Source organism: Squalius cephalus, assembly GCF_949319135.1.
Source record: "Squalius cephalus genome assembly, chromosome: 19".
Classification (NCBI taxonomy): Eukaryota; Metazoa; Chordata; class Actinopteri; order Cypriniformes; family Leuciscidae; genus Squalius; species Squalius cephalus.
In genome coordinates, this window is record NC_137140.1 from 35,339,152 (window position 1) to 35,363,831 (window position 24,680).

At 37.1% G+C, this 24,680-nt stretch overlaps 2 protein-coding genes across 2 annotated transcripts in view; one reads left to right on the forward strand and one right to left on the reverse strand.

Annotated features, from left to right (window-relative positions):
• polr3a (polymerase (RNA) III (DNA directed) polypeptide A) overlaps positions 1-8,551 on the forward strand; it is a 54,351-nt gene extending 45,800 nt beyond the window's left edge. Inside the window, exons 27-31 of the mRNA XM_079851158.1 lie at positions 2,809-2,973; positions 4,745-4,909; positions 5,706-5,837; positions 5,924-6,056; positions 7,892-8,551. Coding sequence (XP_079707284.1) covers positions 2,809-2,973; positions 4,745-4,909; positions 5,706-5,837; positions 5,924-6,056; positions 7,892-8,040 — 744 coding nt within the window. The 3' untranslated portion in view covers positions 8,041-8,551. The remainder of the gene's footprint in view (positions 1-2,808; positions 2,974-4,744; positions 4,910-5,705; positions 5,838-5,923; positions 6,057-7,891) is intronic.
• Positions 8,214-24,480, reverse strand: qrfprb (pyroglutamylated RFamide peptide receptor b). The gene is made up of 6 exons (XM_079851195.1): positions 24,080-24,480; positions 21,330-21,488; positions 18,539-18,600; positions 15,641-15,876; positions 12,631-12,728; positions 8,214-10,251 (listed from the first exon to the last, which is right to left on the reverse strand). The coding sequence occupies exons 1-6, from the start codon at positions 24,444-24,446 to the stop codon at positions 9,848-9,850; spliced, it is 1,326 nt and encodes a 441-aa protein (XP_079707321.1). The 5' UTR covers positions 24,447-24,480; the 3' UTR covers positions 8,214-9,847.
• Between the last annotated feature and the right edge of the window lie 200 nt (positions 24,481-24,680).

The following is a 24,680-nucleotide window of genomic DNA, read 5'->3' on the forward strand; positions in this document are numbered from 1 at the left end:
TCTAGAGCTGCTGTAAAGCCTAAACAATCTGTTACTGTAATCTCCTATTAAGTCAAGTCAAGTATATTTGTATAGCGCTTTTCACAATACAGATTGTATCAAAGCAGCTTCACAGTATTAAATTAAAATAATACAACAAGGTTGGTTTCTAGTGAAATTTATTGATTGATAAAATTAAATTAAATATTCCCAAAATATCCCCAACTGAGCAAGCCAAAGGCAACAGTGGCAAGGAACCTAAAAACTCCATCAGGACCTAATGGAGAAAAAAAAACCTTGGGAGAACCCGGGCTCAGTCGGGGGCCAGTTCTCCTCTGGCGTTTATGAACTAGAGACCGGATTTAACTGTAAGATTAAAGTATTATATGAATGCCTGGCTGAAGAGATGCGTCTTTAATCTAGTTTTAAACTGGGAGAGCGAGTCTGAGCAACGAACAGTATCCGGAAGACTATTCCAGAGTTTTGGAGCTAAATGTGAAAATGCTCTCCCTCCTTTGGTGGATCTGGATATCCTAGGTATGACCAAAAGCCTCGAATTTAGTGATCTTAAAGAGCGCGATGGATTATAGGGCGATAGAAGATCGGTTAAATAGACTGGAGCTAAGCCGTTTAGGGCTTTATAAGTCAGTAGCAATACCTTGTAATTAATACGGGACTTTATAGGTAATCAATGTAGAGATGATAAAATCGGTGTTATATGATCATATTTTCTTGATCTAGTAAGAACTCTAGCGGCTGCATTTTGGACTAACTGTAGCTTGTTTATTGAGGTTGCAGGACAACCAGCTAATAAAGCATTACAGTAATCTAGTCTCGAGGGATATTATCACTGTAAAGCTGCTTTGAAACAGTCTATATTGTTAAAAGCGCTGTATAAATGAAGATGACTTGACTAGTTCAGCCGTTGTCATTATTTCTCTCTCTCATTATTTCACTAAAGCCCTATTCGGACGGGACTAGTGTAACATGGAGAGTCGGGGTAAAGTAATAATCACCAGAGCTTCTCAGTGATTTCAGTCCCGTCTGAATGTGCATCTCAGTGATCATGACGGACAATGTCAGTAAAGATTACAGTGACTTCTACCGTCAGTAAAAAGGTCTGGAAAAATTCTCTCAGGTGACACTGATCCCGTGCGACTAAACCCGCTGTAAATATGTATGTAAATATTCCGGCATTTCCAGTTTAAAAGTAGTTTTCCGCAGTTTTTCAAGTATGGAGACGCTTGAAGAAGCATCAGTTGCGTTCTAGTCGCTGGAACGAGTCTGTGGCAAAACTCAAGTGTTTCACACACACCATTCAGATCAGAGAGAAGATCGACAGCACTCGTTAGAGGCACGAAACTTCTTATTACTAGGGGTGTGACGGTTAGTATATAACCGTGAGACCGACGGTTATAGTTGAACACCGTCATTAGAACTCTATAACCGCCAAAACCGTGTTATTAAAATATTTTTACAAACATTTTTTATCATAGAGAATGTTTAAATACTAATTAAAAACAAATGTTAACAGTCTGTGTTATTAATGGTCTACGTCGTTTCCAACTGTATTTGATTCTTTGCCAAGTACCCCTTGACCGACCGCCAATCATTTGAGATAGAAATAAAAGCTATGACTATGATATAGTGATGTGCCATCATTATGAGATTTATTAAACAAATGAAAAACATTTGCAATAATAAACATTAGCAATGAACATGTGCAATCGGGAGACATGGTTTTTACCACTTCATTAAGTTTTGCTTTGTAGAAAGCGTTTCTTTAAAGCGAATTTCGTTTTGTACAAATTGTATCTTAATTTTAATAAATGTTTCATCAACCAATTGCATGTATTTAATAAATAAAAAGTTACAAATATAAGGAGACAATATAACCGTCACATTGAGGCTCCGATGCGCCGCGTTCAGTTGCATTGCATTGTGAAGTTGAACTAAAGCGCATCTCGTCGTAAATGAATGAAACTCAGCGTAGGCCTATACCTCATACATTAGCATTAAATATCTTTGCTGCATCCTTTCTAGAACAGACAAAGGCTTTCTTGCGGCTCGCATCAGCAGAGCATTGCATCGTCCATAGACCGCAAAACAATCAGCGGATGGCGGGCGGGTGCGGCTTTGAAATCTGGTCAAAAAACGTTGGTGCGGATGATGAGTTATGTGATGCGGTTACGGATGAAATAATACCCCATCCGCGTATCTCTATCGATAACAACATTGAACACTACACAAATATTAATTTTATTCAAAATAAGTTGTCCTATAACAGACGAACGTCAAAAACCCGACGTTTTATATACAATTATATTTTATATACAAACCGGATGTTTTATATATATAAATATAGGTTATATGTGTTTGCGCACGTGATATCAGGAAGCAGCGTAACACACACATGACGACAGGAGTGACGGCGGTGTGTAAATCGAGTTACTCTCCCACTTCTGCTGGTTTACTGAGATCTCTTATCCCTCGCGAACTGGCCATTAATATTACAGACGTCCTGTGGTAACATTACATTACTCCATCTACCCTTGTAGAGTTAATCCCGTCCGAATAGGGCTTTAGTTTTCCTATCTCCTGATTGGTGGATATTAACCTGTGCTCTGGCCAGCAGTGACTCCACTTCTTTGTTGTGTTCAATGGCGACGTCAAACTGAGGAAATCCGACACCATGTGATCGATGACTTTCTTCGTGGTCTTATACTTTTCATGAATGATCTTGTAAAGTTAATCCCGTCTGAATAGGGCTTATGATGATGATGATGATGATCTTCAGAGAGGGTTATAGAGCCGTGTTGTTCTGTTCAGGTGAACGCAGAGACCGTACGTTACTCCATCTGCACGTCGAAGCTGCGTGTGAAGCCGGGGGACATCGCGGTTCACGGAGAGGCCGTGGTGTGTGTGTCGCCCAGAGAAAACAGCAAGAGCTCCATGTACTACGTCCTGCAGTCGCTCAAACAGGAGCTTCCCAAGGTCAGCCACTGTTGGACTCGCACACGCTGACACATCACTGATCTGATGTTCAATAACTGATGCTGAGAGACCATGTGATGTAGTTCAATTAGCCAATCAGATTCTGTGTCTTTTAAGGGAATCATGATTGCAACCTGGAGACACAAGTTTAAACAGTATATAGAATAAAGACAAAATGCTAGCTTTTATTTTGTCATATTTATTAGTGGCGCTCAAGGTTTGATTGAACAATTCTTTCATTTAATTACTTTAATCTTATTAGGGTTAATGTTCAGTGTGTATATATATATATATATGAACGAAGACTTCAGATGCAAAAGCCTCTTAAGTGCCATCTGAAATTTTCTTCTAAAATGAGCATTTTTATCAAGCTCGTTTATTTTAGTTCAGTAATTTCACTTTAATGACAATTAATAGGCCATTAAAGTGAAATTACTGAACATAAACATACAAGCTTGATAAAAATGATCATTCAATTTCAGATGACACTTTTGCATCTGAAGTCTTCATATATGTATATGTGTATATATATATATATATATATATATATATATATATATATATATATATATATATATATATATATATATATATATATATATATATATATATATATATATATATATATATATATATATATATATATATATATATATATATAATATTTATGTATGTGTGTGTGTGTATATATATTAGGGCTGTCAAACGATTAATCGCGATTAATCGCATCCAAAATAAAAGTTTGTTTTTACTTATTACATGGCTTGGCTGAATTCCAATGTAGAATGCGGTCTGTTATTTCTTGATAACAGACCGCTGCGAAGTATAACAGACCGTTGCCATGAAAAACAGCGCGTTGCTATGGACGCGGAACGGACTATTTTCTTTGGCGGAAGCAATACAATCGTTTTTAAATCAATAAACTCCTTTTTAAATCAATAATTCGTGGCAAATTATTTATTTATTTTGTAGGTAGCCATGTAATAAGCGGGATAATGTATAGAGAGGCGGTCTTTATAGCGAATAACAAGCCCTTCAGGCTGATTCAAGACCCCTCCGCTTCGCGTCGGGGTCCTGTTCAGCCTGTCGGGGTTGTTATTCGCTATAACGACCGCCTCTCTATACATTATCCCTTACATAATATATGTGTGTGTATGGTGTATAATTATTTTCTATATATAAATACACACACATGCATGTATACATTTAAGAAATATTTGCATGTATATACTGTGTATATATATTTATATTATATATAATTTATATTATATATAAATATTTTATATATAAATAACACATTTTTCCTAAATATATATGCATGTGTGTGTATTTATATATAGAAAATAATTATACTCCATACACACACACATATATTATGTAAACACAAACTTTTATTTTGGATGCGATTAATCGTGATTAATCGTTGGACAGCCCTAATATATATATATATATACACACACACACATTCATATAACCTTATTGTAAACTAAAAATTATTTGTTTATCAAATTAAAGTTGAAATTCTAAAAAATAAATAAAATATGAATATTCGATGTAAACTCGAACTTTAAAATTTACTAATATTACTGAAACTAAAATAAATTTAACGCTAAATATATAAAAAAAAAAAAAAAAAAAAAGACAAAAGCACATAAAATTAAAATGCAATCTGAAAATATAAAAGCGAATATTATACGTGGCTTAGTGCTGTGAAATCGATTAATCACATCTAACATAAAAGTTTGTAAATATGTTGTGTGTGTGTGTGTAGGTGGTGGTCCAGGGCATCCCTCAAGTGGCGCGTGCCGTGATCCACATTGATGAGCAGAGCGGGATAAAGAAGTTCAAACTGCTGGTGGAGGGAGACAATCTCAGGGCTGTCATGGCAACACACGGCGTCAACGGCAACAGAACAACATCCAACAACACGTACGAGGTACCGGTCCAGTCTGACTCGCTTCACGCAGCGCTTGCTTTTAAACCTCAGTCTTTACATGATAGTGATCATCGTCTTTACATTCATTTTTTTAGTGCCCTATAAAATCTACTTTATTTTTTCCCTAATTTTTCCAAAATTGATTTCCGATTTATTGCTTTCAATTTTAATTATCAAAAAGCATGTCTAATCAATTGAATTCATAATGTCACAATTTAATAATTTCATGCAATAATAAGTATTTAGGAAATGTTTTATATTTTCACTGAAATGTCTTATTTTTTCAGGATTTATGATTTTTTTTAAAAAATGTATTTAAATTGAGATATTTATTTAAAATGTATTAATTTATTTATCATTTAAAATGTATTATCGATTTTTCCTATTTATTATCAATTATTAATGAAGGCAGAAAACAGTAACAATTAATTTAACAATAATTTTTTTTTGCCACAACAGTTAAAAACATGGAAGAACAACTAAGAGACACTCCTTTAAAACAATTAAGTTTTCATCATTTTATAATTATTTCTTGTAGAAGTACATTCTGCTGTACAATATTAATACTTTATCTTTCTGTCATAATTTCTGTCATAAGTTAAAACTGACTTTTATTTTGACGGGTTGTCGTGAAGAGTTTCTGTGTGCATAGTTTGTCAGTTTTCTGAAATGGTGGCGCTAGGCCATATCATAATTAAATAACTGTACAAGCCAACTTATGATTTATTAATTCATAATTTGTCAGTAGGGCCTTATATGTGTCTGAGTGTGTGATGGCTGTGTTTGGGGTCATCAGGTCGAGAAGACGATAGGCATCGAAGCAGCGAGATCCACCATCATTAATGAGATCCAGTATACCATGGTAAACCACGGTATGAGCATCGACCGCAGGCACGTCATGCTTCTGGCGGACCTCATGTCCTATAAGGTGAGCTTGTGAAGTGATGATGATGATGATGATGATATGATGATGATGATGGAGACGAGAGCGACTCTGACTCTTATGGGCCGCAGGGAGAGATTCTGGGCATCACTCGCTTCGGTCTGGCGAAGATGAAGGAGAGCGTCCTCATGCTGGCGTCCTTCGAGAAGACGGCCGATCATCTGTTCGATGCTGCGTATTTCGGCCAGAAAGACTCGGTCTGCGGTGAGTGATGAGCAGAAACATGGACAATCTGTGTGCGGATATATATGCGTGTGACCCTGGATCGCACAGGTATATCTGTGGCAATAGCCAACAATACATTGCATGGGTCAAAATGATCGATTTTTCTTTTATGCCGAAAATCATGAGGATATTAAGTAAAGATCATGTTCCATGAAGATATTTAGTAAATTTCCTACCGTAAATATATAAAACATGTATTTCTGTGAGTGAATGCAGCACAATCGCCAACATAAATGTAGAACTTTAAAGGAGATTTTCTCAATGTTTTGATTTTTTTGCACCCTCACATTCCAGATTTACAATAGTTGCATCTCAACCAAATATTGTCCTATCCTAACAAACTACACATCAGTGGAAAGCTTATTTATTCAGTTTCAGATGATCCATAAATCTCAATTTCGAAAAAATGACCCATGTGACTGGTTTTGTGGTCAAGGGTCACATAATTTGTGTGTGTGTGGTGGATTTTATTTATAAAGAAAGAATAAATGAAGAATAAGAATGCAGATAAGGTCCTAAAACAGGCTTAATTCTAATTACCATAATTTGAGGTGGAAAATGATAAATATATATATTAAACATTTATATATTATTATATCAGTAACACTTTACCATAAGGTTTCATTTGAATAATATTAGTCAACTACGTTAGTTAACATGAACTAACGATGAAAAGCATTTATTAATTTTAGTTGATAGTATTTCAACACTTACCAATATTTTATTAAAATCAAAAGTTTTGTTAATAGACCTGAGCTGACATTAATTACAATGAACAAATTAATAAAAATACTCTAATAATTGTATTGCTCATTGTTAGTTACCTTGTTGTAAAGTATTATCATTATGTTAGTATATTTATTTTGAATAATTTCAATCTTAAAGGATTTATACATAATGAAACTCCCTTAAATTTATGCTAATTCGAATTAAATCATGTGTATTGAGCATCTTGTTAGAAAAATCTTAATGCAATTATGATTGTTAATTTCCTTAATGTGAGAAAATAAACATTTTCCTAGATGTAGAAATATGATTAAACTGCAGTTGTTCTTTTAAGCAGTGCAAACTGAAATTAATAATTTTTTATTCAATTCTTAGGTTACACTTTATTTTAAGGTGTTTTTGTTACACTATAGTTATACATTTCACTATGGCCGTGGTTTACGGTTAGTTGCATGTAATTGTGCACAATTTACAGTAATTACGTGTATTAACATTTTTATTTATGGTATATTTTTTAGGGCTGTCAAACGATTAATCGCGATTAATCGCATCCAAAATAAAAGTTTGTTTTTACATAATATATGTGTGTGTACTGTGTATAATTATTTTCTATATATAAATACACACACATGCATGTATATATTTAAGAAATATTTGCATGTATATACTGTGTATATATATTTATATTATATATAATTTATATTATATATAAATATTTTATATATAAATAACACATTTTTCTTAAATATATATATGCATGTGTGTGTATTTCTATATAGAAAATAATGATACACCATACGCGCACACATATTATGTAAACACAAACTTTTATTTTGGATGCGATTAATTGTTTGACAGCCCTAATATTTTTACTTTATTATTTAATTTATGACCACGCACACACAGTGAAGTTTCAGGAGCGACAACTAAATGATCGTTCCTTGTGTGTACGACACACGACTCGCTCCTGAAATTGTGATGATTGACAGTGCGGTTACCATAGCAACGTTCTGGCGTTCCCTCTATGTATGTTGCCTATTTCTGAATAACCAAACTGAATGTCAGTCGTTCGTCCTGTGGTCCTGCAGGTGTGTCCGAGTGCATTATAATGGGAATCCCCATGAACATCGGCACCGGACTCTTCAAACTCCTGCACAGCGCCTCGAAGGAGCCCAGTCCCCCCCGCAGGCCTTTGCTCTTCGACAGTCCTGATTTCCACATCCCTCTGGTCCAGTAATGCTCAGATGTCCAGCGTAATGAGTGTTTACTGCACATCTCCTGCTGCGTTCACATCGTTCTGTGCCTTGAGGCCTTTTGCCTTGCCAAATCTGGTTTTCCCATTTGAGACGGTGGGAATAAGTTGCAGGGATGATGATGATGATGATTCAGTGAATGAATCGCCTTCAAGACTGAGATCACTGATGTTTTTTATTATCTTTATGATAATAGACTCTTTGGGCCTTTATGTTGATCCCTGCAAACATTCGGCCCTGTTATGATTTTCATTTAAGATTATGTTCTTTACTGGTTGTTAGATTAAAATCAGATTAAATAAGGCACTTGTATTAAAAAAATAAATAAAAAAAAGATTAGCATTTACTCAATATATTATACTAAATGTAATATATGCGACTGAAAGTGTGCATTTTTGGTTGTGTTGCTTTGAGCTGCTGTGTTTGCTGGAAACAAGCATACATGTATTCTGTATATATCGGGTGTGAATAAAATGTACATTACGACAACAATCAGGAGCACATTGTTTCACTTGATTTATTTTTTGTGCATTATTAAAAGTTCACATGTGTCAGATGCTGTTTGAGAGTCTGAGCGTCACATGCTGTTCGACATCAAGATTCATCGCAATATGTGATTTTAAGGTGCCTGTTCCTTCCCATCAGAGCATAAGTGCCCTTAAAACACATCTGTAATCAAGCATTAATCTATTCCAGATGCTCTGGAAAACACAAGCTTTTAACAAGCACATCTTCAGCCCGTTGATGGCACATTTGTGCCCAACACGTTAACACACTGACATTAGCGTGAAGAATTTAACAGTCCCAGCTGTTCATCTAATCCTTCTGAAAGAATAAAACTAAAGCATTTCTTTATAATATCTGAGCAAAGTGAATATATAAAGTACAGACTTTAAAGATCAGAGCTGCCAATGGAGTATTTACAGTGTCTTCTATCAATCTAATGTTGAAGAAGACTTGAAATGATCTCGCGCTCTTCTTACCCTGTGTTCCCACTTCAAGTGAACATCACTGACTTTCACAACTTCACAACACTTTACTTGAAGACATTATATGGGTATTTTTAACGCGTTATGAATTGTAATGCACCCTGCATTGTATGATTGCATGAAAAGGAACCACAGTTATAACACATTATAATACTCATCTGTTCATTCTTGCACTTTTAGAAAGTGTAATGCATTAAAACATGAAACAACCAATTTCAGATGTAATCTGCAAACATAATGCATTTTAACTTTGTTTACAGTTGTTTATGTAAAGATACAATGCATTACATGGTACATTATACATATAATAATATAGATTACGTAACGTGTGTCGCATCTCAGCTGGTGCAAGACGAGCATTAGTGGTTAAAAAGTATATAAATGTTTATTTTTTTTAGAAAATGACACATAATTTGTTTAGATAAGACTCTTATTCCTTGAAGCTGCACTGAAACTCACATTTGGACCTTCAACCCGTTGGACCCCATTGAAGTCACTATAAATCCTGGGATGTTTTCCTCAAAAACCTTCATTTCTTTTCCACCGAAGAAAGAAAGAAAGACATGAACATCTTGGATGATGTGGGGGTGAGTAAATTATCAGGAAATTTGAATTCTGAAGTGAACTACTCCTTTAAGTGAGGTCATTGTGTTGTTCTGCACGGGCGTCTTTCTCTGCGTCTCCCATCATGGATGTGAAATCCCGAACTCATCCGACAGCAGTATTGAGATTCTCTCAAGGCTGGTTTTTCTTGCCAAGAACACCTCAATGTCTGAGATCCTCTGCAAATGTCATAATGAGTTTATGTCACGCAGGAGCTGCTCGAAGGCAGCGGGCATGTAGCGGTTTTGCCTCTCTGCTCCGCGAACGCTGTGGATATCTCCAAATCTCCTTGTGACGAGGTCAACACTCGGCTCTGGTGCGCGGGCAGGGCTTCGGTGTTCCCGCTGGTGGTGTTGCTGCTGAAGGGCTCGGTTTTGAGGTGTTTGGAGAAGTGCACGCTGAGGTTGGGCCGCTGTATAGCGCCGCCCTGGTGGCCGGGACGCCTCAGGTAAGAGGAGAGCGTGGCCACGCAACTCTTCTTGAAGTTCTCGTTCATGAAGGCGTAGACGATGGGGTTGTTGAAGGAGTTGGAGAAGCCGATGGCCTGGACCACAGCGATGATCATGTTCACCGTGACCTCGTTGTAGCTCTTCTCCAGGTCGTCTGAATGAAGAACGGACAGGTATTTTTATTTCGGTACATGAAGCTGTAAAGGTTTATTGCTGACAGCTCATATTGGACAGCCAATTAATTCAATTCAGTGCTTTTCACAATACACATCGTTTCAAAGCAGCTTTACAGAAAGTGCATGGTTATTATTTAGAGTGATCTGTTATCAGAGGAAACTGTCTAAGTTATGCATTTCAGAAATGTACATATACAAATCACAGTTAGTGAAAAATCTATCAATTTAAGCAATGTAATGTAAGGCAGAAACAATGAGCTCATTGAAGTAATTACCAAAGACATGTATATTTAAACTTGCTCAGTTTGTAAAAATACGGGTGTTTACAGTAACATCAGATGCTTATTTTACAATCCTCTCAGACTGGAGACTTTAAAAGTGTTTAAAAATGTATTTAGTCAAATCATTTTTTACTTTCTCTGTAAAGTTGCCGTAATTGTTGCTTTTAAGGTGGATTTGCTTTCCAGTGTTAGCAAAAGAGAAGTTTTAAGGGCTCCCAGCAGATTTTGATGGTTTAACAATTGAAAATGAAGAAAGTAAAACTCATATATTCATATTGTAATTATATGTATAAAAACTAAGTTATTATTGCAAATGTTATATTGTTTATTATTATATTATAACTATTTTTTCATTTTAAAGTCTAATATTATTTTTCTATATAGTAACTATTTAAGTATTATTTTATATTATACTTTATATTTTTTATATATATAATATATATATATATATTATACTATTTTATAGCCATATTGATGTTTTATTTATTTTGTTTTATTGCTAAATAAATGCACTTTATTGCATATTCATTGTATTTCTACTTATCCTGTTCTTCAATATTGAATGTATGTTTGAATAAATCCGTTTTATGACAGCCACCATTTAAATGTTAATATAAAAATATAAAAAAAATGAGTAGAAACATAATTATCGTTAAAAATGTATTATATAAACTTTATTTAATTTGTAGGCAATGGCTATTTGCACTGTGTAAATGGCAACTAGATTCTATTTACACTGTAAAAATAGTTATTTATGCTATTTATACTTATAGTTGCAGATACTCTTTGCACCACAGTGTTGTTTACATCAAACGCTATGCAAAAATAACATTGTAAATTATTATTAAAATTACAAAATGGATGACGCCTCATTGGGAAAATAAAGCCCTCCCTAAACTTAACCCTTACCGATAATCATGTTTGACACTTTATTTCCACTTTATTGAAAATAAATGCCTTTCCAATCTGATACGTGATGGGAAAAGGGAGTAGAGTGAGTTTGGCTAAAGGTGGATTCAAACTCTGGTCGATTTGCGTCAAAAGCTTTCTGTCACGCGCCTTTACCCCTAAACTAATGCTACTGTTGACAATCCAGAGTCTTCTGTAATTGTGTCTGGACCAATCAGACGTCAGTGGGCGGGGTTAGTGTAAATTACCTCTGCCAACAAGGCGGGTTATCTAAACTTAGTGTAAATAGACACTCTGTCATTTACAGTATATGCAAGTAGCCTAAAAATCAATTAATTTTAACCTTTAATATTATAATGACGTACCAACTGTAGTTCCCTATAGTTTACAGCATTAGTTGAGTGATATTTGCCACGAACTGTACCTGATAGGCCCCAAATAAATCAATATTGAATCAAAATCATATCCAATGAAGAAATTTGTGTCAATAAATGTTGGGTTTTTTTTTTTTTTTTTTTTTTTTTTTCCTGAAGCAAAACTCTGGGGGAAGATGCAACCAGTTATGAAGCTGCAAACATGTCACCTTTTTCACCTGATGTGAGTTTGCAGGTCTGTAGTAATCAGCTTTATACTGTATCCTTACCATAAAAAATGTGATAAACGCTATTTGTAGATCCAAACCAGCCGTAGCCAAACAATTAGACCTGCTCATCACTAAAACCATCTGGACGTGCCTGATTTAAGACGCCTATTTGTAGTTACCCAGAAAACATTTTCAGGGATATCTGAGCTTATATTCGTGTAGTGGTGTTTGATTGAGGCATGCAATCAAATAGAGTGGAGATATTTGACCCTTTTAACCCTGTGCCCTGTGGGTGGTACTGGTCTAATGGTCAATCATCCGGGTTGTTAACAGTGATTGTGGGTTCAGCCTCGAGAACGAGCGACCCAGAAGTCTCTGGAATGGCACATAACCACAGGTTATCGCAACTACACTGATCTGCCACGGGAATGGAAAGAATCAGAAAGGTAACTTTGTGTCATTTTTGTGCAGTTCAGATTATTCACACGGATCTGCTGCGAGATGATTGGATCAGGACAGATGCGTTCAGTTCTCGAGCGCATTAACGTGACGCTCTCTGGAGTAAACGGCCATGACACACTTACTGTACTCGAACAGCATGTGCACGATGTGAAACGGCGCCCAGCAGACGGTGAACAGAAGCACAATAGTGATCATCATTTTGACGGCACGTTTCTTCTTCCTGTTAGAACAGCAAAAAAGGAAAGTTACTGTAATATCAATGTAATCAGATTACTTTCCCCAACAAGTAACTAGTAAAGTAACGCAATACTTTTAAATTCACAACAACGTATCGGAGTTACTTTTTCAAATAAGTAATGCAAGTTACTTTGTTTTCCCGTTATTTTTACTCCTCTCATTGGCACAAAAACACAGTATTCCTCAAAATGAATAAAAACAGTGAAATGCACTGTCAGAATATTATGGAAACCTGTGATTTAATGAAATGTTAAATACAAATGAATCTCACTTTATTAACCAGTGTCTTTGCTGCTGACCTTCGATGATCCAATTCAACTGTATATCAAAAATGTATTTCACTTTTGGTGTTAAAGGGCCTTTACATTTGCCAAAAATAGAATTACTTACAACCCCAAATCAGAAAAAGTTGGGACAGTATGGAAAACACAAATAAAAAAAAGAAAGTAGTGATTTCTAAATGTACTTTGACTTGTATTTCATTGCAGACAATACAACAGCACATCATTTAATGTGTTCCTCATGATTTTTATTGTTTTTTCATAAAAACAAAATTCCTATTTTGGTTCTTGCAACACATTTCAAAAAAAGTTTGAACAGTAAAGCATTTGCCACTTTGTAATGTTGCCATTCCTTTTCACAACACTTAAAAGACGTTTAGGGACTGAAGACACCAAGTGATGAAGTGTTTCAGGTGTAATTTTGTCCCATTCTTGCTGCAAGCAAGTCTTAAGGTGGGCAACAGCACGGGGTCTTCGTTGTCACACATTCTCTATTGGAGACAGGTCGGGACTGCAGACAGGCCAGTTAAGTACCTGTGTCCTCTTCCTCCGCAGCCAGGACTTTGTAATGTGTGCAGAATGTGGTTTTGCATTATCTTGTTGAAATATGCATGGACGTCCCTGGAAAAGATGTCTTCTTGAAGGCGGCATATTGTGCTCCAAAATGTACTTTTCAGCATTAATGGTGCCATCACAGAAGTGCAAGTTACCTTTGCCCTGACACAACCCCATACCATGACGGACCCTGGCTTTTGGAGTTGTTGCTGGTAACAGTCTGGATGATCCTTTTCTTCTTTGGTCCGGAGCACACGGCGTCCATTTCTCCCAAAAAATACCTGAAATACTGATTCATCTGACCACAGTACACGTTTCCACTGTGTGATGGTCCATCCCAGATGCCTCCGAGCCCAGAGAAGTCGACGGCGCTTCTGGACACTGTTAACATAGGGCAGGGTTCACCAATCTCGGTCCTGGAGGGCCGCTGTCCTGCAGAGTTTAGCTCCAACCCCAATTAAACACACCTGAACCAGCTAATCAAGGTCTCACTAGGCATACTAGGAACTTTCAAACAGGTGTGCTGGAGCTGGTTGGAGCTAAACTCTGCAGGACAGCGGCCCTCCAGGACCGAGATTGGTGAATCCTGACATAGGGCTTCCTTTTGGCACAGTACAGTTTTAACTGGCATTTGTGGATGTAACTACGTATTGTGGTACTTGACAAAGGTTTGCCCAAGTAGTCCTGAGCCCATGTGGTGATATCGCTTCTAGACGAATGACGATTCTTGATGCAGTGGATGCTGAGGGATCGGAGATCACGGTTGTTCAGCTTAGGCTTGCGCCCTTGTCCTTTACGCACTGAAATTCCTCCACATTCCTTGAATCTTTTAATTATGTTATGCACTGTTGAAGGTGAAATAAGCAAATGTCTTCCTATCTTTCTTTGAGGAACATTGTTTTTAAACATTTCAATAATCTTCTCACGTATTTGTTGGCAAACTGGCGATCCTCGGCCCATCTTTGCTCCTAAAGGACTAGACCTTTCTTGGATGCTGCTTTTGTACCAAATCATAATTACAATCACCTGTTGACATCACCTGTTTCAAATCACATCATTATTTAACCAATTTACCTGATTGCTAGCCCTAAATTGCTCCTGTCCCAACCTTTTTTGGAATGTGTTGCAGGTCTGAATGACAGGAAAGGATGTATATTTACAAATGAAATTAAGTTGACCAGACAAAACATGAAATATTTTGTGTTCACATTGTCTGCAATGAAATGCAAGTCAAAGTACATTTAGAAATCACTACTTTCTTTTTTTTATTTGTGTTTTCCATACTGTCCCAACTTTTTCTGATTTGGGGTTGTATGTTTTGTAATTAAAAAAACAAACAAGTAAGTCCAGCTCATGTGAGGTAATGTAACGCATTACTTTACTTCCCATAACCGTAAACACGTTCCATTTCCGTAACACAATTAGTCACTTTTTTAGGGAGTAACGCAATATTTTAACACATTACTTTTAGAAGTAACTGACGAGAAAAACTTGATGCAAAGAGATGAGCTTTTGAACTAAACTTAATATGGGGAACACTAAAAGCCTTTTTAATGCATTAATTATGCCTTGTAATGCACTGTATGATCACGTGAATAATTGTAACCACAGGTATAAAACATTATTATTCTCATCTATTCATTATTGCACCTTCAGAAAGTATAATGCATTAAAACACATGACAAACAACCAGTTTCAGATGTAATCTGGTTATGATTATTTATTAAAAGATATAATGCATAACAACATGCATTATGAATATGCATTATGCATAAAGGCTTAAATATGCATTTACTTTATATGCATAAGTGCATATAGATGCATAAGATATGCTTATATGCATAAGTGTTTCCGTAATCAGAAAAATAAGCTTGATTTTTATCCACTGGATTTTGATTTTAAGGAAACATGTAATGCTATTGGGTAAAATGAGTTGTTTCATTTGTAAATGCATCATATTATGGAAGTAAAATAGGTTGGGAACATGTTAGTGCATATGAAAGCGCTATATAAATGTTGATTTTTTTTTATTTCATTGTTGTCACTTTTCTCAGTGTACCTGGAGATTTTGTTGATCTCCCTGTGGTTCATGGTGCTGAGGACCGAAGAGTCTCCCACACGCTTGCGGATCCAGAGCTCGATGCCGATGCGACTGTAGAGGAAGAGCATGGCGGCGAGCGGGAGCAGGAACAGCGCCACCATCATGAAGGTGGTGTAAACCTGGCGGTGCACCAGCGAATGCCAGCGCTCGTGACAGCACACGTGATGGTGGTCGTACAAGAAGTCATACTTCACCTGAGGAACACAGATAACAGAGGAAACCTTATTGGTATTCATACAAAGCATGCATGACTTTTAAAGGAGCTGTAGGCAATCTATTTTAGAGTAGCATGCATAAAATCTCACTACTGTCTGAAATGTGTGTCATCTTAGCCAATCAGAAATGCTCTCTGAATGTCAATCCTTGTAAATGTTTAGATATTTTTGGATGGTGGAAATTCAAAATTCAATTGCAAACCACACAGGTTTAACTTTAGAAACTTAAAATCTGGAATTTGCTAATTTTCAGCTTCTTTATCATGCAATTGTAGTACTGCTACAGACTACTGTTATGATGCTTTAAGAAACTTTTATGTAACCTTCGAAACTTGACAGACGTCGTAAAATGGAAAAAAAGCGGCATTAAGGTTCTTCAAATTCATTTGCACATTAGCCGACAGCGTTCAAAGACACAAGGTGAGTAATGATGACCTGTTTGTCATTTATTATGCCTTATAATGCACTGTATGATCTCATGAATAATACTAACCACAGTTATAATACATTATAATACTCGTCTACTCAATGTTACACCTTTAGAAAGTATAATTACGGTGGCCGAGAGGTGCAAAACAAATCACAATTACAAAAACAAAATTAACAAATCCAAAAACAAAACAACAAATTATAAACACAATGGCAAGTCTAAAATCAAAATAACAATTCAGAAAACAAAATAACAATTCAGAAAACACAACGACAATTTAGAAAACAAAATAACAATTCAGAAAACAAAATAACAATTCAGAAAAAACAAAACGACAATTCAGAAAACACAACAACAATTCAGAAAAAAACGGAAAAGGTAGGTATATTTTGAGAATGACGTACTTATCGCTGAATGGACGAGACACCTGTCAATCAAGCCAGAACCGGAATCAAGCGATACTGGAAGTACCGAGGGTAGAAAACAAATCGTACCCATCAACGCGCCAAAGATAGTTCGGTCCCATGGAGTGATAGGTACGCCTAACGAATCTACGACGTGTCCTTGTTCTGTCCCTAGTGGGTTGAGTTCTTGCAGCAGCCGCATATGTCATCACGTTTAACACGCAACTTCTGCAGAAGTACTAACCACATTGTCCGGTAGCCGAACAACTGTCCTGGTCCATGCAGCTTTTAATGTCGTGGTATGTCGAAAAATTAAATAAAAGAGAGCATTGCAGTGATGGCTTCTTTATTGGTGTATTTACTCAGAATGAAGCACAATAGAACATGCATAACAAAAGCTCAAAACATACATTCTCAACATGTATATCACTTTTTTTACAGTAATGACTCATTGTAGACATAGCCTAAGTGACTTTAAACATTCCATCACACTAGGAAAAATATGATCAACAAGCTATTACTCTCTCTGTACAGTTCTCATGCTCTAGCTAGCCCCAAAATGACGTGTGGCATTTACAGCTGGTAGTAACACTCTAATCTCATGCTTTTTACAAACAAAATAAGACTGAAACATCATGTATTGTACTCGCATACACTCAAATAACATCGACATAATGAATAGCGGGCTATCGCGCTAATCGCGAAACACTTATGCTAACCATGTGCTCAGGCATACTAAACTCATGACACACTATTAATATAGTAAATATTATGTGGTATGCCGCCAGCATGTCCACAATCACGGCACATGAATGTCCTTCTTTTTAAAGTAACGTTTAATGTGTTCTATTTTCGCACAGCAAAACAAAGTTGAACACAAATTTGTTGATTGACAGGTGTCTCGTCCAATCAGTGATAAGTACGTCATTCTCAAAATATACCTACCTTTTCCGTTTTGTATGAATTGTCGTTGTGTTTTCTGAATTGTCGTTGTGTTTTCTGAATTGTTATTTTGTTTTCTGAATTGTCGTTGTGTTTTCTTAATTGTTATTTTGTTTTCTGAATTGTCGTTGTGTTTTCTGAATTGTTATTTTGTTTTCTGAATTGTTTTTTTGTTTTTGTAATTGTGATTTGTTTTGCACCTCTCGGCCACCGTATATAATGCATTGAAACAAACAACCAATTTCAGATGTAATCTGCAAATATTATAATGCATTTTGAATTATTTATGAAAACAATGCATTACAACGTACTTTATGAATGCTAATATAATGCATTATACATAAAGGCTTCGATCAAAGTGTTTCCATAATATTCAGGACAATAAGCTTGATTTTATCCACTGGATTTTCATTGTTAGGAAACATATCATGTTATTCGCTAAAATGCAATTGCATGTGCCCACAGTTATGTCAGTAAATAAAAGGCATTTTGAAGGGAAAGCAAGTTATTTGCGTTACTATTTTTCTGTTTCATTTGTAAATCCATCACATTACAGAAGTAAAATGAGTGGGAACATGTTGACTGAGCGCAGATAAATCAATGAATAACGCATGAACTCGTGGGGTAAGATGAACCGCTCTCGAGTGAATCTCTTCTATTGTGTGCGCTTCATCTCCGCTGATTTCAAGGACAGTGATGTGGCATCGCGTGTTTAATGAGCTGACGGACTCTGTCAAGCTTCACTAAACCATCACTTTCACATGTGTCAAAGCAATTAGCCTTGTTAAATGTTCTCAGTTAACAGTGATTAACTTGCAGTGATTTCAGTTAAACAGTTTGTGTGGCTCTTTCATCAGTCACTCACCTCTAACTGCTGCACAAACAGCATCGGTGATCCCACCATGACCGCAGCGATCCACACCAGCCCTGCACATGTATATAAACCTGGATATTAATGGATTCTTCCCATGAGCCCGTCATGTTAATGAAGAACAGCTGCATATACCCCAACCTAGCAGAGGAAAAGCCCTCGAGGGAACCGCTCATATTTGCACATGCAAATGAAAAGCTAGTTCTGTATTTCCCAACTGGGAGAGATTACATTTATTTAACCATTTGTTTTTAGGCTGTTATTTTCTCCACTGGGGAATTGCTTTTTAATGATAACAGGCCTACTGTGAATTGATGGTATTTAGTTATTTTTGTAATGTAATCATCTTAAACAGTAGATTTCCTGGTGGAAAAACTACATTACCCATGATTCTGCGAAGAAAATCTCTTTGATTAGATTCGCAATGCTTCATGACATTGTAGTTCTTTCTTTCATTAAAGCTGTTAAGTTCAGTCTTGTACTTTTAAATACTTTTTTTGCTTCAAATCTAGTCATGTTTAAGGCTTTTCACACTGCGGTTAAACCCGGGTTGTTGTCGTTCCACTTTTGCGCCGTCAAAGCCGTATTGCAGTGCTAAACTTGTAGCCTACAGTGTAAAATGATGCTAGATTATTGGCAACGATGGACTGAGAATCGTGTGCCTCATAATCACGAGCTTTGGACAGTCACGGAAACGTTGTATAAATATTAGTTCCAGCGTTTGAGGGAGAAAATGTCAAACAGTGACAGAAAACATTGGAGAGACCGATGAGGATGTGCAGTTTTACAGCCTTGTGTAAACACGTGGCCACAAAACCACTCACATGGGTCAATTTTTTGAAATTGAGATTTATACATCATCTGTAAATGAATAAATAAGCTTTCCATTGATGTATGGTTTGTTAGGATAGGACAATATTTGGTCGAGATACAACTATTGTAAATCTGGAATCTGAGGATGCAAAAAAATCGAAACATTGAGAAAATCTCCTTTAAAGTTCTACATTTATGTTGGCGATTGTGCTGCATTCACTCACAGAAATACATGTTTTATATATTTACAGTAGGAAATTTCCTAAATATCTTCATGGAACATGATCTTTACTTAATATCCTAATGATTTTTGGCCTAAAAGAAAAATCGATAATTTTGACCCATAAAATGTAGTGTTGGCTATTGCCACAGATAAACCAGTGCGACTCGAGACTGGTGACGTGATCCAGGGTCACATAATGTGTGCGGCGTTTGTCCAATCAGTGACACTGCAAATTAGGACATTAACCAGGGTTTAGGAATGTACAGTGTGAAACCTCAGCTTATGAACACCCAGGATTAATTATTAACCTCTGGTAAAGTGTAAGCTACATTTACATTCAATCATTTAGCAGACGCTTTTAGCCAAAGCGACTTACAAATGAGGAGAGCAATAGATGCAGTGAAACTAACTATAGGACAACAATATACAAGTGCTGTGACCCTTCCCAGTTTAGTCAATGCAGTGTATTTAAAAAGAAAAATAGATATAGACTAGAAGAGAAGAGAAAAAAAAGTTAGTATTAATGGATCAAGTGCTGCGAGTGTGAAAAGTGAATCAGTTTACCCAGGGTTTAGAATGACCCAGGGTTTAGAATGACCCAGGGTACAGAATGACCCAGGGTTTAGAATGACCCAGGGTTTAGAATGACCCAGGGTACAGAATGACCCAGGGTTTAAAAATGACCCAGGGCTAAGAATGACCCAGGGTTTAGAATGACCCAGGGTTAAGAATGACCCAGGGTTAAGAATGACCCAGGGTTTAGAATGACCCAGGGTTTAGAATGACCCAGGGTTAAGAATGACCCAGGGTTTAGAATGACCCAGGGTTAAGAATGACCCAGGGTTTAGAATGACCCAGGGTTTAGAATGACCCAGGGTTTAAAATGAACCAGGGTTTAGAATGACCCAGGGTTTAAAATGGCCCAGGGTTAAGAATGACCCAGGGTTAAGAATGACCCAGGGTTTAGAATGACCCAGGGTTAAGAATGACCCAGGGTTTAGAATGACCCAGGGTTAAGAATGACCCAGGGTTTAGAATGACCCAGGGTTTAGAATGACCCAGGGTTAAGAATGACCCAGGGTTTAGAATGACCCAGGGTTTAGAATGACCCAGGGTTTAAAATGGCCCAGGGTTAAGAATGACCCAGGGTTAAGAATGACCCAGGGTTAATTGTTTCAAGTGTGAGAGTTTGTGATTGGCAGCTGGTTGGTTTGGTTAATGTTTTTTTTTTTTTTTTTTTAATGCCTATGGAAAAATGTATGGGAACTTGCTTGGAACAGTCGCAATCTATTTAGAACATTTTGGAATGTTTTTTGAAAATTTGTGGAATACTTTTTTTGTAATTTTAGAACTTTATACATCAGTCCACAGACCTCCAAATATAAACCCTCATATTAGAGAGCACAGCGGTTTGTGGATATAATGATGTCCTCCATTCTTTAGAAATCCCAATACGCTGCAGTGACTGATGGGATTTACATCAGACTGATCCACAGGACTCTCAGAGACACGAGCTCGTGAGCTGCCTACTGATGTGACGACGTTAAATGTACGAGGGATTTGAAAGTGAGAGTCGTTTCAGTGATGGAGCATGTTAATGCATTTTTATGAAACTTTTTTTTTTTTTTAAGTTGCACTGTAACCAGGAATGTGTCAAATTTTATTTTTAGGGCTTCTTCAGCATGTTTATTTGAATAAGAAAGTAAACAAGTAAAGTAAACAGTCGAGTGTGTGTGTGTTTGACCTTACCTAACATTTTGTAGGCTCGTTTCGGCGTGTACTGCCTCTTCATCTTGAGCGGATAGACGATGCCCTGGTACCTCTCGATGGCGATGCAGGTCATGGTGAGGATGCCGGTTACGATGGCAGTGGTCTGCACAAAAGGAACGGTCTTGCATACTAGAACACCTGCACATACAACACACACAAAAACACAAAAAACACACACAGTGAAAGACTGAAGCACAATTTATAATAGTGCTCAACTGATATCGACAGATGGCTGATATTTATATACAATTTATGGATGGTTAAAGCACTTAAAGTTCATTTCACGGTTGAAGATCCAAATGTGAGTTTCAGTGCAGCTTCAAAGTCTCGACACGATCCCAGCCGAGGAATAAGAGTCTTATCTAGACAAACCATCAGTAATTTTATAAAAAAAAATAAACATTTATTTGACTGAATGGAGGTGAATGGTTGAATGGAGGTGGGTGAATGGAGTTGAATGGAGGTAGGTAAATGGAGTTGAATGGAGGTGAATGGAGTTGAATGTCTCCATTCAACTCCATTCACCTCCATTCAGTCACCTCCATTCAACCATTCATCTCCATTCACCTACCTCCATTCAACTCCATTCACCTCCATTCAACTCCATTCACCTCCATTCATCTCCATTCAACTCCATTCACCTCCATTCATCTCCATTCAACTCCATTCATCTCCATTCAACTCCGATCATCTCCATTCACCTTCATTCACCTTCATTCAACTCCATTCACCTCCATTCAACTCCATTCACCTCCATTCAGTCACCTCCATTCAACCATTCATCTCCATTCACCTCCATTCAGTCACCTCCATTCACCTCCATCAACTCCATTCACCTCCATTCACCTCCATCAACTCCATTCACCTCCATTCACCTCCATCAACTCCATTCACCTCCATTCACCTCCATCAACTCCATTCACCTCCATTCACACGTAAACTAATGTGGGGGAGAAGAAACTCTTTAGCATTTGTCCGCTACGGTCAGGTGTGATGACCTTTTGAGCTCTTGGCTTAGTGCATGGAATACAACATTCAGCGCTTCATGATTGACAGTTTTATGAGAGTGGAGTAGATTAATAATAAATCACAAATATGAAATATATTATTAACTACAGAAATTCAGCATGCACAAAGCCTGTGCAACTGTACACGGATCAAGTGAACTTCACTGTCTGCGCTCCCATTGGTTGTCCTTATTTGCATAAAGTTGTTAGTATGCGTGTATGTATATGAGTTAAACAGTGTTTACACTCAGTATTTCTGAAATTGTAATGCAGTGATGATAAAATAAATAAGAGAAGGAAATGTTTGTCTTCGCTCTCAGTTTCTCTCATTCACACTTCAGATTCAGACCTGAAGCGTCTCTTAAATTAAACCCACAGGAAAACTGCCTTTATAAACACTGCAGCGACGCCAACAGAAGCACTGGCCGATGCGGATACCCTGGGGGTTTTTAATGATTGCTTTATTCATAAATCATGGTATTTACATCCCAGGTACACACCAAGGTGCTTCATAGGATACCATGGTGCAAGCCACACACAAAAACACAGTATTATCATGGTACTTTGTGGTGCTTTTTTGTAAGCGACATCCTCCATGTACAGGATTGTTGAACACATAATATGTAAAAATTGGGTAAATCTTAGGAGGTTTTCACTTAAAAGAAAGAACCACAAAGTACCATGATAATACTGTGTTTTTGTGTGTGGCTTGCACCATAAAGGGGTGTGTGTGTGTGTGTGTGTGTGTGTGTGTGTGTGCGCGCTTGTGAGAGAGAGAGAGAGATAGAGAGAGTTAGAGTGTGTGTGAGCGAGTAAGAGAGAGAGAGTGTGTGTGTGTGTGTGTGTGTGTGTGTGTGTGTGTGTGTGTGTGTGTGTGTGTGTGTGAAAGTGAGAGAGAGAGAGAGTGTGAGCAAGTGAGCGAAAGTGTGTGTGTGTGTGTGTGTGTGTGTGTGTGTGTGAGTGAGTGAGTGAGTGAGTGAGTGTGAGTGTGTGTGTGAGAGAGAGAGAGAGAGAGTGTGTGTGTGTGTGTGTGTGTGTGTGTGTGTGTGTGTGTGTGTGTGTGTGTGTGTATAATATTTTTCAGCATCAATATTTTAGGTGAAATGAACTTTATATAAATATTTATTGTATATTTAACTTTTCATGTTTCACCATTTTAATCACCTTTTAATATTCAGTACTTCATTTTAAATGATCCTGCAGTGACAACTGATTTCATAAACATACTAATATTCCATGTAACCTCTTAATTAATATAAGATCATCAAAAAAACAGCATGCATGGGGAAAAATGTAAAATCATTGACTGTGAATTAATCGACACTATTAGTTTAACATGTTAAAATTTCAAACGTTTAAATAATTAAAAAATATCACCTATAATAACGTCTGATGTTTTGTAGTTCACAAATAACAAACGCAAACATCGACATTTTAGGTCGAAATTGACATGGTTTTATGCTGTTTTTTTATGCGCCACCTGCTCCAATGCTGTTAGTGTGACATGGTTTTAACAAGTAATTCACTACATATTTTAATTAGGCTAATATGAGCTCATAAACTGAACAACACACAACTAGTTTCAGTCAGATGAAGAATAGCATGTCATTACTTGTCAGTGTTTGTCGACTTCTAGTATCGTCAACTACCATCTTCATGTCGTGCCAGGTTTGATAATGAGTAATTAAAGTGATTAAATGGATTGTAAATGATTTCTCTGACCTCCCAGCCACTCTGAGGAGATGTTTTGCAGGAGTGTGAACGGGACACAGAAGAAGGTGATGAGAAGATCACTGACCGCCAGCGAACAGATGAAGATGTTGGTCGCCGTTCGCATCGCGCGTTTACGCGCCACAATATAAACCACCAAACTGTTTCCAACCAGCGCCAGCACGAAAATAATCACGTATACGACCACAAATGTGGTTTTAGCTCCGGCTGGGAGTTCAGGGATGTAAACCAGCGGCTGGATGTCGTATGCATCGATGAATTCCTGCCGGGAAAGGTTGTAGTATTGCAGGAGTTCCTGGAGCGCCTCAGGAGTGATCTTCGTAGTGGCCGTCATCTCTGTGGAGGAAGAAGAAGACATCTCGCTTTCTTGATTATATTATTCACATACGAAGAGAAAAAGTACAAATCGAGTTATGCAGTGACGTTCAGTGAGCTGTAATAAAATCCATGAGCGCGCGCGCGCGCGCCCGAGCCTCTGTGGGGAGCGTCAGTGCGCGTTCGCCAAAATATGATTTGAAACTCTTATTTTCGCCTCGTGAAAAAACAAAACAAAAAAAAACATGCTTTTGTAAATCATAGTTATGATAAAACG